The sequence below is a fragment of the Scatophagus argus genome, chromosome 5, assembly GCF_020382885.2.
Source record: "Scatophagus argus isolate fScaArg1 chromosome 5, fScaArg1.pri, whole genome shotgun sequence".
Classification (NCBI taxonomy): Eukaryota; Metazoa; Chordata; class Actinopteri; family Scatophagidae; genus Scatophagus; species Scatophagus argus.
Window position 1 is genome coordinate 21,598,679 of NC_058497.1, and position 16,517 is coordinate 21,615,195.

General features: G+C 42.0%; 1 protein-coding gene across 1 annotated transcript in view; it reads right to left on the bottom strand.

Annotated features, from left to right (window-relative positions):
* The window catches only part of LOC124059542 (protocadherin-16-like), a 76,516-nt gene that overhangs the window by 13,551 nt on the left and 46,448 nt on the right, over positions 1-16,517 (bottom strand). Inside the window, exons 3-9 of the mRNA XM_046389632.1 lie at positions 4,425-4,613; positions 3,509-3,740; positions 3,087-3,323; positions 1,658-2,686; positions 881-1,068; positions 703-799; positions 218-375 (exon numbers count right to left, since the gene is read on the bottom strand). Of these exons, the coding sequence (XP_046245588.1) occupies positions 218-375; positions 703-799; positions 881-1,068; positions 1,658-2,686; positions 3,087-3,323; positions 3,509-3,740; positions 4,425-4,613 (2,130 nt within the window). The remainder of the gene's footprint in view (positions 1-217; positions 376-702; positions 800-880; positions 1,069-1,657; positions 2,687-3,086; positions 3,324-3,508; positions 3,741-4,424; positions 4,614-16,517) is intronic.

The following is a 16,517-nucleotide window of genomic DNA, read 5'->3' on the forward strand; positions in this document are numbered from 1 at the left end:
TTTTCCATTTCAGATAGAAATTTCCCTTTTGAAAAGTCACAGGGGAAGAAAAGGGAGGGGATGGGAGGAAAGCTTGTCAGAAGTGACGCTGATACGTCTGCAGCTAGTCTGAGGGGCCCAGAGACAAGGATCCACTCAGTGCAGAGTCTATTCTTTGGTATTAAATGGGTGAGTAGTGAGGGTGTTTGTGCTGGCCGGGTTCCAATGAAAGTCTGACCTGAATGGAGAGCGAGCAAGAGGTGCTGCGAGGAGGCAGTCCTCTGTCACTGGCCGTCACTGTCAGCATATACTCAGCTCGCTCTGAGTGGCTGAGAGGGGATGATGAACGTAGCTCCCCAGAGTTCGAGTTCAAAGCGAAACGCTCAGCTCTGGGACCTGGGAAAGACAGAGGGTCCAAACGAAACAAAACCCAGCATTTTGTCAGAATTAAAATGAAGCCATTGTCAGACATAAATAATGGATGTTTCCAGTGGTTGAAGCAATACAACAGCAGGAGCAATCCTACAATAATATGTTTCTTCCATGGTCATAGAAAATACTTCCTACTTACTGAGCAGCAAGTGTCCCTTAAAGGTGTCCAGATGTGCATTATTTGCTTCATCCATAATAAGGGCAGCTTACTGAGTACTATCAATTTTGAAAACCACTGTATGTAGCACAGTTGAATACATAAAATAACTTTACTTTCTGCACGTACTGTACCTGATAAAGAATAGATCACAGTGCCGTTCTCTCCTTCATCAGGGTCTTTGGCTTGCAGTGAGCCCAGTAAAACCCCTGAGGACTGACCTTCTGTCACCTAAAACCAAATAGATGTCAACAAAGATATGAAAGATATTTCACTTTTTGCATGTTTGTATCCCTGGTCTTGTGGTATCACCTGTATGATGAGGTTTTTGCCCGACTGGCAGTGAGTGAAAGCGGGGTCGTTGTCGTTGTCATCCAGGACAGTGATGAAAGCTGTGCCTGTGGCGCTACGTGGAGGCGAGCCTCCATCTTGAACCACCACCACCAGCTGGTAACTAGACTGCTGCTCTCTGTCCAGAATAGTCCTTGTACTGATCTCACCTGGGGACAGAAGGGGGTGGATGAGAGGGATTTTATGCTGAGGCACTAGTCCCAAGCACTGGAATATTGATGAGAGACTTACAAACCAGCAGGCTTTGATCAATAACACATAAGTAATAGACATCCACATTGTGTAGTTGTACAAACACACAAATATTCAGGAAGGTTGGCAGATGCTGAGGGGACTCATAACGCAGCCAGAAACTGAGTCTGTGTCTACACCCACAGACTAACAGGCTCAGCAGGCCAATTAGAGCCCAGCATGACACTTAGTGCTGTTGTCACCATCATATGACTAATTGCATGGAAGAGACACCTGTAGTCTCCCATCTTTTAGAGATGACGCGGTGAGTTGATGACAAATTGATTACATTTTTCTTTCACCAATAATTTTAGTTTTGTTTTTTACACTGACTGGAGACTGAGTTTTATCTAAACTTATAGAAAAATACAAAATAATAAAACTGAACATCTCCAGGTTTCTTTACATGTGCAGTTTTCTGGATCAACGCACAATAATCTCCAATCCAATAGATCAGTTGTGATTGCGGCTGTGATTAATTGTAGTACCAGTACATTTTCAATTAACCTGTGTGGGAGTTTATCTGGAAGTGGCGGTCAAGGTGCAAGAAACGGTAGTTGAGACGTCCATTAAGACCGCTGTCTCGGTCTGTGGCTGACACATGACCAAATCCTGTTCCTGCAGGCAAGTTTTCCCTCACAGTCATGAAGACCCTCTCTTGTGTGAAGCGAGGAGAGTTGTCATTCTCATCAGTCACTGATATCCGCACCGTGGCACTGCCTGTCTTCTTCAACTGTCCATGACCTTGGCTGGCCAGCACTGTTAGAAGATACATGTCCTTGACTTCTCTGTCTAGGGCACTCTTCACAAACAGCCAGCCACTGTCTGCAGCAATGCCAAACCCTGCAGCATCTCCGTCTGGACGCAGGTGATATGCCAGGGGACTGATGTAACCTGAGCCAGGGGTTTCTCTGTTCAGGGCCCTGACCTGCAGGAAGCGTTTGTTAATTGGAGTTCCTTCCTTTAGCTCTACACGGTAGGTGAGGGTATCGAACACAGGTCCCTGGTCATTCTCTGCCTGGACATGAACCACAAGCATGAATGTGGCACTAAGCTGGGGTACTCCACTATCCTTGGCAATCACCTGGAGGTCATAACGAGGTGTACTCTCATAGTTGAGGGTCCCTACCAATCGGACCTCTCCACTGCTGCGCTCTATGTTGAAGGTCCTCTGGATTCCACTTGGAGAAGAAAGATCAAAGGTTAGTTGTCCATTGACTCCAGAGTCTCTGTCCTCAGCTTGGACCCGATACACCACTGTGCCTATTTCGGTATACTCTGCCAGCAGCAAGGACTCAGAGGATGAGGGCAGAAAGACAGGCGGGTTATCGTTGATGTCTACAATGGTAATGTGGACACGGGTCTGGCCAAACGCAGGGGGGTTACCACTGCGAGCCTGCACCTCCAAATCAAGAGATGACTGGGCTTCATGATCCAGGGTCAGACTGGTCCTTAGAGCCCCAGTATCAGGATCTATTGTGAAGTATCCCACAGGGTCCCCAGAACTGATGGTGTAGGAGATATCTTTTGAGGCACCTGTACAGAGAGAAAGATGACAAAAACCAGAAACATGTCACCAAGGCCCAGGAGGCTGCACTAAAAGCACTTAGTGTCAGTAACAGTATACCCTAAAGATGTCATATTTCAATTTTCATGACTGTAACAGACCTCTAAAAACTAAGAAAATGAATATATAAACAAAGTTGTGCAATGGAATTTTTGATTGATGTTATTTCAGAGTTCAGTGTGTATAGTGGTTCATCGCCTATTTGTATAAGTAGTGCAGGGAACAGAAATGAAACTCTTTACACCATGATCCATGCGACTGAACACTGAAGTGTTCAATGTGGGCTGTAGAGTGAGTGAGTGAGAGAAAGAGAGATGGAGAGAGAAAGTGACAAATAGGAAGAAAGGACATATGTTTGTGGACCCCCACCTGTCTTAGTACTGGCCTGGACGACGCCTACAACTGTCCCCCGCAAGACGTCCTCTGATACACTAAAGAAGTACTGAGTCTGTTCAAACACAGGTGGTGCCACCAGCCCTGCCACCACGCTAATGTTGACTTTGGCATTGGCAAGGGCAACCAGACCACCACCATCCTGAGCAGAGATTACCATGGAAATGACGGAGTTGGCCTTTCCGTAGACAGACCGCGACAGGGAGATCACACCTTCCAAAACACAGCCGCATACAAACATTCAAACAGGTTGTTTTTTACATCACACAACATGCAAAACTGTATGAAATGCAAAACAGGTTGGAAATGCAGGACAAAATCAATTAGCTCCTTAAATAACGGAATGAAGGAAAATACAATAAAGCTCATGCAGGAACTGGAAAAGCACTTGTGCTAACCTGTGTCTTTGTTGAGAGTAAAGTAAGGGGAGGCCCCTCCAGGTGCTGTTTTGTATATAATTCTACCATTCTCGCCTGAGTCTGGGTCATAGGCCGTCACTCTGACAACAGATGTCCCAGGGGCACTCTGCGTACTCAGACTGACAGCATAGCTGACTGGGTAGAAGGCAGGTCTGTTATCATTAATGTCAACCAGATCTACTTTCACATAGGCTACGGAGCTGAGTCCACCCTGCAGAGGAAACAAAAAGCTCTTTTGTTATACCTTCAAATACATTAAATCATGAACAGAAAAACACACCTGAAAGCAGGTTTTAAGCCACATTAATGGTGCAAGTAAAAACCAGCAGTAAACCCCGTTAAAATTTCGATGTATAGCGTTGCCTCTAAAATATAGTCCCAGCAGGTTTGTGCAGGGATACAGATTGATAGTTTCCCTTGGGATAGAGCACTATGTCATGACCCATGGAGGCTGAGAAAGCAGACCACAACCAAACAATCTGTTTCATAGGCTTTTCATTTGTAGAAAATACAGTGTATGCTTTTCATTTGGACCAGGTGGCAAAAACGAGAGAGGCAGCAGCCCAACTTGGTAAAATATTACTGCCTGACAGTTGAGGCATTTCTCCATCTGATTGCTTTAACATCGCCACAGTAATTTTCTTTCATTTTAAGCCTTTTGGGGTTTTTTTAAGTATTATTTGGCATCAAATGAACAGGATATACTAACTTTGCGCAAGCCTGCCATGGAGAGCCATTCAAGCCTTTATTTTTTACTTGGCTTAAAGTTTTTCTGCACAGTTGGCCGTGTCTTTGCTCTCCTGTCTGTATGAAAAGCATGGCTGCTGTGTTTATAGGATTACTCTGTGGCTCAGTGAATTCATATTAAGCATGATTTCAAAATGCGGATGCTCACCCCATCCACTGCAGTAACAGTAAAGTCAAAGCTGGCCGGCCCTTGATCTCTGTCTAGAGCAGCACTAGTGCAGATCTGGCCAGTCTCCTTGCCTATAGTAAACTGAGAGGGAACAGCGCTGTTGATGCCAGAACCAAGGGAGTAGGTAATGGAGCCAAAGGAGCCACCATCAGCATCTGTCGCAGTCACCTACAGAGAAGAAAAAATGCTATTGGTTAAACAATTCAACTTTGCACATTAAAATTAAAATTTATTAAGTTGGAAGGGAAATGTCCTGCTGGATAAACTCAGCAGTTTCCATACTCATTAATAACATTACTCTAAACCCATGGCAGGTCGAATCAAAATTCTATTAGAGGGACATCCAAGAGTGATGGCAATCCACAAACTGAAACACGAGCACCATACCAGGTGCCTATTGAAAGCATCGTTGGACCTGATCTTTCTTGTTTATCTGAGCCAGAGCATGAGCCAAACAGTCCCTTTGGCAGAAAGGGGCTCTGAGGGAATGAGGGAGGGTGGCGGGATGGAGAATGAATTCTACAGGCTCTGGGAGGGCTGCCAGCAGGGAAAACTGCCTGCTACACAAGTGGCGTCGGTCTACAAAGGACAGTGACCGGGACGGCTGGGATACCACACAGTGTGCTTCAGTGCGGTGTATTAGATTCTAATGTAAAGTCCCACTTGAGGTCTGGTTTTAATAATGCTGCACATCTATAGAGGGCTGGAACCACTAGAGCAATAAAAGCAGCTCACAAGCCATCAGTGAGGGAGTCAACTCAATTACTACAGGATCTCACAAGACAAGGCAAATAGACCAATCAGATTGGGCCCCTTGGTACCAGCAGTATAATTGTTTACAAGTGTTGGCTCTGGATCACAGTTTGCAAGAGATTACAGTAGGGTTAAATCTCACAAGTTGATTAGAATTCTCCTTCCTTCCATTTTTTTGTAAATGAATCATTTTAGGAAAACACTAATTGGAAGAAAATAGAGGCTCGATTCAAGCTCTGGTGTTCCAACACTCAGCAGCAGGGAGCCTCCTATGTGTAAGAGAGAGTACTCATCAGGAACATTGCCAAGAAAAATAAAGCAAGCCATGCTTATCATCAAAAGCCGTTTTTTTTAAGATGGCATTTGTATGAGTGTGAGTAGATGGAAATCATTCATTCGAGGTGATGAAGCTTTGGCTGTGGTAATTCAGGCTCCAACTCTTTCCTGAGCAGATGGCAGACGGGGGACTCAGCAGAGAGCATGCCCCACACTCTTGACTGTAACTCCTGACAGAGGGTGAGTGGAGTGTGTAGGAGTAAGGGAGTTGTAAAGCTGGCAGGGACACAAGCCAAAGAGAAGAATAATAAACCACATGAGGAAAGGGGAAACCAAGAGCAATACAAGAAGGCTACTTCATCTTTTAACGCGTGGAGGCTGCAGCTTACTGTAATATTTTATTGTTTGCAGGGGGACACGGTATTCATAACAACCCCAAAGCTATGCTTGTTTTCTTCACAGCTGTGGGATGTGTGTTAGTTCATCAGAGGCAAAGCCGGAAAAGGATCTTAGCAATACCTGGGTCTTTAAAAAGAAGAAAGCCAGCAGATATGCTCCAAACATTTCCTAACAGATGTAGGAAAATATTTTCCCCCTTGTGACTGACCCATCTGTGACAAACATTGAATAGATATTTGAAGAGATTCCATGTTGCTTTTCATTTTAGCCACAACCATCCATAAAAACTTTCTCTTTTACAAAGTACACCAACATATATTTCATACAATGTTAGATGTAAAAAGACTGCAAATTTAAGAGAAGAGAACGAAAAAGAAAGAAAACTGAATTATTTTGGAACTCTTTTCACTGTTTGACATCTATAATGACACACAGTAAAACTTGCTGGTGTGGTCACACTGACACACACAACTCACAGTGAACTTTCCTCTCCTGTGACCCTCAGTTTAAACTTGAGCAAAGTGCAGTGGCACAGTGTGTGCTATATAGATACAGAGCTGTCCTGTTAAGAACCAATTCAGAAGAGACAGGGGATTGAGTGATATGTGCGGCTTGAAATTAATTTCCACAAGGAGGATTCAGTGCTTTAATAACCCTTCTTCCAGAGCTCCAAGCGCTGCATAAAGTAATGAGTATATTTTGAGCTGTATGTGGTTTGAGTTAAATGTATAACTTCTTTCTGGAAAACATTGTAAGATAATAGACCACACAATCACATTTGCATAAATCCTAACCACTGCTAAGTAGACTGCCTGAAGCAATCACTCTATTATGGAATCTGCAGGTACTATGATTTCAATTCCACTCTCATTTCGAGGTTAATAACAGCATATCGGTGTCATCTTGGTGGAACGCAGAGATTTGTTTGTCCAGGATTATAATTTGCCCCCTCAAGAAAGGGCTTGCCATATGCAAATGAGAGATGAAAATGGTCTAAAATGTGGCCTCTAGAAGTGAAGTTTTAGGAATAAAATCAACAAAGAAAGGGAGTCTCAGTCAAAACAAGATTCTGACAAAGTCTTGAATAAAGACTAAAGCTTGCCATAGCTCAGCAACAATGCCCCAGCAAGACGTCATCCATCATTCATTTCAAAACTTTCCCTTTCAAATGTTCTTTGCTTCATATTAAAACTTTTTATTAACAAAGCCCAAATATGTACTCACATGCATATGAAAGGGAAATATTTATAATGAAGAAAATCCTTTAACATGTGCCAGTTATGCAGGAAGGCAAGCAGGAATTCTCCACCCAGCAGGGAGGGACAAAAATGTCACCCACCACTTGGTCGTATCCATATTGACGTGGATACAAGGGGCCACTCTTTCTTCTTCCCACTGATTTTTTGCTGTTTCCACTGCAATGTATAGGTATTACGCAAACCATTTATTTCTACTGGATTAAAAGTTCAAAAGCAGGAGAAATCTTAGATCATTGGCAGCAGCCAGCAGTATTCTCCCTACACTCTATGTGTGTGAGTGAAGCATGATGTGAGCTGTCTTATCAGCAGGAGAAAGGCAACGTTTGGCTGACATCTTAGTAAAACAAGCTGGGAGAATCCAAAGATAACTAGGGCAGTTTGTGGGTCTCCCATCAGATTCCAGAAGCCTTTCAGAGGAGACTTTCGGACTGACCGACTGTCCAATCAAGTGATCAGGATTCACGGGAGAAAACATGCCTTCATATGTTTATGTATAATATGTTCCAATGGAGTAATGATCCTGAGGTTTTTGGATGCTCCAAAGTGTTTTGGCCCGTCTAATGTCCTCACTCTGTGGTCTGAGAGAGAAAGCCAGGCCTGAAAAAGAACAAGCCCAGGATTTGGGTGCTTTCTATATTTAGAGTTGAATTTCCCATAAGTCCAATTAGAATTCTCATACAAGCATGAGTGACCACTGTGGTTTTCTAGTTCTTGTTCTTAAATTTTTGTGGACAATGCAAACACATGTATGTCAGAATGGCCCTATCTGTCCAAGCTACCATTCCTTTATTCATCTTAATTGTCCAGCCATGCAAAAAAAAGCTTCACTGTGGGAAGAACTAGTACAAAAACCTGAGTAAATGAATGATGTAGAGCTGAAACCATGGAGGCCAACAAGAGGTGAAATGAAGGAAATGTAGTTTTTAATCATGCGGCCCTTATTTTAGAGTGCCCAGTCAAACAAATCTGTCTCACGTAGTCCTCAGTGAAAACAGCCAATCAGGAGAGCACCTCTGCCAATCCAAATAGGCACAAATGACGGAGTGCACAAGTAAATGTTTGCCAATTGGGAAATTATCACACACATCAATCAAACTCTGCATGCAAACGTCTTTTCAGTGTACGTTAGATGCATAAGCAAAGATGCAAAGTACAAACACTGGCAATAAAGTCATTGCTCATCACAGTCTTGTAATGGCTGTGGAGTAAAAGAGCGAGACCAATTTTATTCTGCAGTCCAAAATCTTCTTTGTATTCACCACGAACTCTTTACAAGCAAACCAAGCACAGATGAGTATGCATCAGTGGCTACTGAGACTCTGGTCCAAATTAAACTCTGCAACTTTGTGGTGGAAAGAGATGTTCAAAAAATACTGGATGACTTTTCTAAAGCCTCTGTCACACCTGGTAAAATACCAGGATAACCTTTCACCTATATTACAGAACATTTCTGTCTTGTGCTTTTTCACACATGCCATGGTAGTGTTGAAATACATGGGGCATGTTTCTGAGTAAAGCAATTTTTTTGTGATCTACTTGAATCAAAAACCCACATTTGACACATTAAATGGAACATTAAAAGAGAGCTGATGCATTTCAGGAATAGACTGCATGTATGAAAGGGGCTTTAATATCTGAAGCTCAGCATACATTTATCTTACATGAAGAGTGCTGGTACTTAAAGCACCATGTGTGACAAACGGGCCAGTTGACAAAGCAGCTGAGATGGGTTTGAAGAAGTGCTTAAGCTACAGAGCTCACCGTGGATGATCGGCTGGTTAACTCAAGTAATGTCACAAACTATGTCAACCCGATCAGAGATTTACAGCAACATCAAGCCCAGTCATGTTTTCGCTCCAAAAGTGGAAACTTTCCAGATATTAATTCAATGATGCCAAATAATCGATATCAAACATAATTTCCACTTCACAAACATGACCATTTAAGCCTGTAATTACAAGAGTCCCACAAGAGCAATAAGATGTAGCATGTGATAGATTGATGGACTGACATGGAGATCATTAGCAGACACTAAAGGCAAAGAGGAAAGCGTAGGCTCAAAGAAATCAAGCGAGTGGGTGAGTTGCAGAAATCTGGACTGAGAGTTGCTTTGAGCTTTCACAGCTGGTGTGAAGCCGTGCGCACTCCTCTCCCTCTATTGTCCTGGCATCACTTCTGAGGAGAGCAGAGATGGAGAGAACGAGGCGTAGACCTCCTGAAGGCCTCTTTCCCTGCTCACTAAAGTAGCAGATAGGCAGGTCAGAGCTTTGTGACATGTCCACCACCACACTAAAGACCCAGACAGAGACCACACCAGCCCGGTGGAAGGAAGAAGCCCACACACTGTTGACGAATATATCAAAACTCCAAACATTTGCAGCACAGACAGTATTGTCTGGATTCCGACCAACCATGTGTAAAAGATTTTGGTGGTTTCTCAGGAGACAAAAAGCTGAAATCTTCACTGCATAGTTTAAGATATGTGTAAGGTCTATGAAATTGTGACATTAAATACTGCCAAACTCTGATGTCTGCCTGTTCTGTGTAAGTGCGATAAAAGTAATGAAATTTCAAAAGACAGAATGAGGGATGTTCAAGAATCATCCCAGATGCCTTGTTGTGTTCGTCAGCTTGTCTACATATGTATTCAGAACAGGTCTACACAGTATGAGACACACAGAGCAGATACAGTGGTCTCCTTGTGGCACCGTTACCTGGCTGACAGGCTGTGCTATGCTAAGCTAGACTTAGACTGTCTTGGATTGCAGGTTCTACAAAACTGTAATTTGGAGTTTAAACGGTTTGTGGCACTAGAGTGCACCATGAGTTGATTAGGTGTATTTCTTGGCAATCTGTGTGATAGATTTTGATATTCCTTGTCCACAAATGGAACTGTTGACTTGATGGTGATGTGGGGGCAATCAAAAACATCAGGATTTCCCCTTTGGCACTTACACATGTTAATGTGACAGGGTTGAAAAAAGTAAAATTACTGACCTGAGGGAGATGCAAGACAAAAGGCCCCAGGAGTCATATGAACGCTCAAGTATTGGAGGGATGAATAGATTAATACAAGAACAAAATACATTTTTTTACAGTTTTTTTTTCCCAAGTCTTCAACCACACGGCTTTTAGGAAAAAATATGCTGGTTGGGATCAAATCTTTGTGTGGGGCTAACCAAATAAATGAAATTCACAGGAAACATTGAAATACAGCATTTCAAGCGTGATTCCTTTGGATGATAATTTTACATCAGTTCTCAATTATCCTTTGCATAATTTCTATTATACAAGCCTCAGCAACATTAAACTGGCATTGGCACAGTGACATACTCTTTATAATTACCACACAAACAACTCTGTAGAGTTGTATTCATTATTACCAATTCAAATTCACAAAACCTCCCTGTAGTATCTCTGCATGACTTCACATGAACAATCTATTCCAGATTCGTCAAGTACTTTCTCTGTCCAGATGTCCATTAAAATACATCTGCCATATTGGGGTATTCCTGTGAAACACCATATAACTGTCAAGGTCAGTAACCATCTTAATCACACTGATTTCTCCAAAAATATACAGTTATGTGCCAGTTGCCAAATCATATCATCCAGAACTGTCCTTTCACTTTGGAAATGAGTTCCAACTGTCCTCGCAGTGCTAATGATTCAAGCAGACAAGAACTGCAGATGAAGGCTAATAAAATCCATTATACATGCTGAAGGATAAACATGACAACAGATGATATTTTACACTAAATTTTCCAGAATTATATGGTCTTGACATGATTAAGTTGCCCACTCCTAAGTAACTTTTGGCTCCCTTCAAAACAGTCTGTAGTAGGAAAGCAACACTGGGCCAAGCTTAAGGCCCCAGAAGGTTCTACTGCCCTAGTTTCTTAGAATGGGATTGTATTTTAGGGCATAAAAGAAACTACCTTCTGACATGAGGAGACAAAGAAGTATTGATTTCTAAATCAACAACTGTTCCATGAACTGCAGCTTTTCATCTTTCTCTGTGTACTGCACTGACATAAATGTGGAGGGCTTGGGTTAAGAGCAGCAGGTTAGCATGGTGTAAGGTCCACATATCTGGCAGAGGAACAGAGGGAAGGTAATATAGCAGGCAGGGATATAATGACACTCGGTGCTAGAGTGCAGACACAGGACAGGATAAGGTTTCCGTCTCTTTCCTTTCCTCTCACACATCACTCACCATAACTACTACACTGTTGGAAGAAAAGTTAGTCAAAACATCTTTACAGAGTTTCTGTGTGAAGCGGGTACAAGGTCAGCTCATTGATGAATTAAATGTGATACAACATGCAAATTAAGAACATCGCACTAGAACATTTTTTTAAGGTAATTTTTGTTCACTCCCACTTAAACCAATAAGATGGGTATTTTTTCTTCTCACTTACCAAAATTGATCAGTTTGTTTTGTCTTTGTCTTTTACGAGTATAAATTAAAAATAAAAAATGAAGAATTTGGCAGAGATGTTTGACAGTATAGCGCTTTATTCTATATATGCGGGACTTTAGAGAGCTGTGCTGTGCTTATGTGCTGTTTCTGCAAGATGGCTGGTACATCCGTATTGTTGCAGACAAAAAATAGAAACACTTCAGTGTAACAGAATAACAGCTGCTGACAAATACTTTCAAGAATTCTACCCACTAAGTGGCAATGAGGTTAAACTTTCCAACACAAAACTGAATGGTGTCTCAAAACCAAAATCCTTAATCAAGTTGGAAGTCTGCATTTATTATCATATATCTGCCCTAATCAACCTCCTGTGACAAAGCACCCTGTCAGTGGATCTGACAGAATCTACCAACAAAAGAAACGTAGAGGCTTCAAAAATAAAAAAAAAAAGGTCTCTTCATTTTCACTCAGTTCAGGATCACCTCAAGGTGCTCAGGGTTCCAAAACACCACGTTTTTTTAAGCCTCACAGCACTCACTCTGTAGTTTGAAATTGTACAGTTGTTGGAAGTTAGGTGCCCTGCATTTTTTGAAACTTTCATTAGACTTTCTTTAAAACTGAAGCATCTGTCTTTCATCTAGACCTTGCAGCTGGAACTGATTAAGCATCAGACCATTTAAGGAGAAAGGGGTTCCAGAAAAGGCACAATGAGCTGTGAGGAGAGATATTGTACAGCTAAATATAAGGTAGAAGCAAGAGAGCCGAATGAAGTGGAAGCCGCATTAGAGACCAGACATGAAATACTATTTTTCAGCTTTCAAATTACCTGCGCAGGTTAATAAAGTCTAAATTATTGCAATAACGATGACAAAAAGGCCTACTGATGGCAGAGAAAGTATAGCACATACATGCAGCAGCTGTATAAAAAAGATTTTGTGTATATTTCTATAGTACCACTGTGTGTCTACAAGCACTTTAACGCTTTAAAGATAACTTGAAGTTGTACTAAGTCAGTAAATATTTGAGCCATGATCCTAACAGGTAACTAGGAAAAATTTGCAATTCTTATATAAAATGTCCTTACAAAATAAAACCTATGAAATTAAATTTTGAAAAGCAGTGGGGGGTGGGGGTGGGGGGTTACCAGGGGGTCCTGGGAAAGTCCTGCACACCAGACAAGTTGCTGACCTTGATATGTAGGCTCACAGCTGGGAAGGACTTCACCATAATGTGCAGCCTTTAGCACCGCTGACAAACTCTTTGTACACACTATCAAGGATAATTCTCAACAAAGGTTTTTACTTTGGCTTGAAAAATAAATATGACAAAAACTCCACTGGAAGTGTAAGCGTACTGGTGTGTGTGTCGTTAACCCTTGGCCACCTGGAATGACTGAGGCAGCTCAGTTACCCATCTGAGAGTCTCCTGTTTAAAACATTAGTTTGTTTATTTTCCAGAGGGCAAATGGGAGAAACAACCCTGCCACTATTTTCTTATGCATGCTGTCCACTAATGGGCTAGTGGGAAAAAAGATTTTTTTGTGTTGAGTTGTTTGCATTAAAGTATAATCATTTTGAAGGACAATGTAACAACAAGATATGAAGGTAAAAGATTTAAATAAAAAAACTGTGTTGGAAGAGCCTGCATTTTATCTCAGTACAATGGATGTTAAACATTTGCCATGGGCTGCCTTGCAGATGTTATAATTTTTTTTCAAATTTTATTTTGATCAACATAATGCAAAGAATGAAAGGCTGGATAAATACACATGAACACATACAATATTTTTCTGGGGTCACAATGCTAGTAAAATGTTCATTTAAACTACAACAATGCAAAAGCACAAAGCTTCAGTATTTTCAAATGTGACATGCAGTTAGGGTCACATGATTCTACATCAGAGCACAAATCAGTACAAAAGTCAGTTTAAAAGCCTCTGAGACCCGCCCAGGGTGCAGTGTGGGAGGTGAACTTATGATAGAAGCTTGCTGAGTAGATCCACTCTCACAGGACTTCTACCAGGGGAGGTAACCTCGCATCAGACACCCATGGAGCTGGGCCTGTGATGCTCTAGCTTGGCTGCGTTTCAGCTACTCATCCCTTTCACAGCCATCCAATAGCAGCGCTGAGCTCTGGTCTGCTGAGGCCGGCCAGGCGGTGGATCCTGGGTTCTGGGTAGGTGGGAGGGGAGCTAATATGAACCATGCACAGCATGTAGGGATGCAGGAACACTGATGTGGGCTAGACTAATACTACAGCTGCCTGCAGTGGGTGGGAGGATGCCCACTGAGCATGGCATGCACAAACATAGTGCAGATGCGGTTGCAGAGCCAGATTGGACACTGGCTCCCAGAGATCCATGAGCCTGTTTGATGAGACTGGAGTTTGTCCTCTCTTCTCAGGGACAGCCAGATCTATAGTATCAACTAATACATTCATGTGATCCAGCTGTCTTTCTGTAAATTTCTGATCAATACTGACAACAAAGAGCACTGCATTCATCAATGGAGAACCAACAGAATCAAATTTGCCTAAACCCTCTAGGACATAGTAAACTCTTCATCTTTGACATGGATTCATATTCTCCAACATAGACATTCAAAGCAAGTACCATACAACCGCATACTGATTTTATGATACGGTGGTCAACTCAAAGCAGCACATATAATAATAATGAATAACACACTGAAAATACCAGATTAAATTGTCTTGTCTGCGTTGATAGTTTGGTTTATCATGAAGCAGATCTCTCTTTTATGATTTAATATTTTTTTCAAGGAGGATTTAAATTTGCATGAAGAACACTCCTTTACACACAAAATCACATTCAGATGCTGACTCTGCGGCACATATGGTCATTGATACAGTTATAGGGAAACAAATATACAAGCACTCTTCTCTTTGTGCACATGTATGGCATTGTTCCTGAGGCGGCAGTTAGAATGAGACAAGGGTGGACGGGTTGAGTCTCCCAGCTCAGCAGGGGGAGCCAGATCTGTGGCAGGGACTCTGCAGGGCTTACTATACAGCACCCTAATGAAATACCAAGACTCTCAGCAGCCGTCATATTTCAGAGAGGCTATGAACAACAGGCAGCTTCCAAAAAACACTGACATTTTTAAGTGGTTGATATTATAGTAGAGATTTTAGTTACCCAGTATGAAGGACATGTTTATTGACAGTCGTACTGCCATTGTAATTTCATTTCAGCTTGCTGGAAAACAGTAATTGAAACAGGCAGTTTGGAGAGCAGAGACGGAGTATTGTGTCAATGTGTGCAGTTGCTTATGTTAAGTGTCTAGACCTGTCCAGTCTCATCACACAAATAAACTCTGAACAGGAAGATGTTCTGTATTTATGAAAAACCAAACATGAGGAACATGCTTTTTAACACACAGGGGTTTTTGTTTTTTTGTAACCTGACATTTGTCTTGTAGTAATTGCATTTCAGATTAAACACACTATTTCTTACCATTTCAGTGTTTTTAAACAGAAGAGCTGGTAACCTTTAAGATTAGTACTTGAAATAGCTTGACAGAGACACTTACTTTGGTAATGTGAAATGTAAATAAGTCAATAGATCATCAGTACAGTGTTTACATGTTCGCTAAATGCATTAGGCAGTGGCTCCACAAAGTGACAGCTCGCATCATTACTCAGCTTTCTCACCCCAGCCAGCGGCTGGTGCCCATAATGACAAAGTTCACAAACGTTTCTTTCATGATGTGGCTTGGGATGCAATTTATTTTGACCATAACCCTGCTGTCACATGGCACCAGCATTTCATTTAGTTCACTTGTTGAAGGAATCAGTAAACCTATCAGCCATTCTCTGAGACTAAAAGCTCCACCGTAACCCTGTTTTCAGTGGCTATTTGTATACACAGTTAAAGCTTAACTGCTTAAAGAAGCAAATGTTCAGTTGCTTAATTAATCCATGTTACACCATATAGACAAAAGTATATAACAGCCTCCACCTGTCTGTCAAGACTTTCTTGTTTTTTGAATTTTTTGTCCATTCACACAGTAGAGCATTTGTGAGATCAGGCACTGATGTTGGACCAAAAGGCCTGGCTCACAGTCTCTGTTCCGGTTCATCTAAAAGGTGTTGGATGGGGTTGAGGTCAGGACTCTGTGTGGGCCAGTCAAGTTCTTCCACACCAAACTCATCCAACCATGTCTTTTTGGACTGCACTGAGGTACAGTCATGCTGGAATAGAAAAAACTTTCCCCAAACTGTTACTGTTACTGTCACAAAGTTGGAAGCACAGCATTGTCCAAAATGTATTGGTATGCTGAAGCATTAAGATTTCCCTTCACTGAAAGTGAGGCGCTTAACCCATTGCCCAAAAAACAGTCCCATACCACACCTGAATTCAATAATAAAGAGGTGTATCCAAATACATTTGTCTAGTCATCATTCAATTTGACTTTAAGTCCAAGGACAATCGGGAGAACTGAATCAGTCTCTAGTGTCACTTTCTGCAAGCCGAGAAAGAGAAGAGAGTGGTGGGGGGTGAGTCAGGGCATCGGGGTCATGAAGGCCTACTGGAACCATACACATAAACAAACCTTGTCACCGACTGATAAACACTGCAAACAAATGAGGACTGCCCAGGCAGGGTTCTGGCATGCACACGGCTTCATAATGAAATCTGTTTAACTGTAAGTCCAGTCCTGAAGGAAGTCATCCCTGGTTCAGATGTGGGTCGGACACATAAAGACAACACATTCTGGCAATGGAAATGGTCCTGAGAGCTGAGTGTCTGTTTGGATCCCTTACTTTTGTTTCAAGGAGTCGCATAATTGTGAGTCAACAGAGATTCATCCCAAGCAGACAGAGAACCATGTACAGATAGAACGATGAGTGCAAAACAACACACACGCAATATGCGCTGTAACTTTCCAAACAGTTCCCTGCCAACAACAAATAACAGCTGTTCTTCACATAAAACTCTGGCTC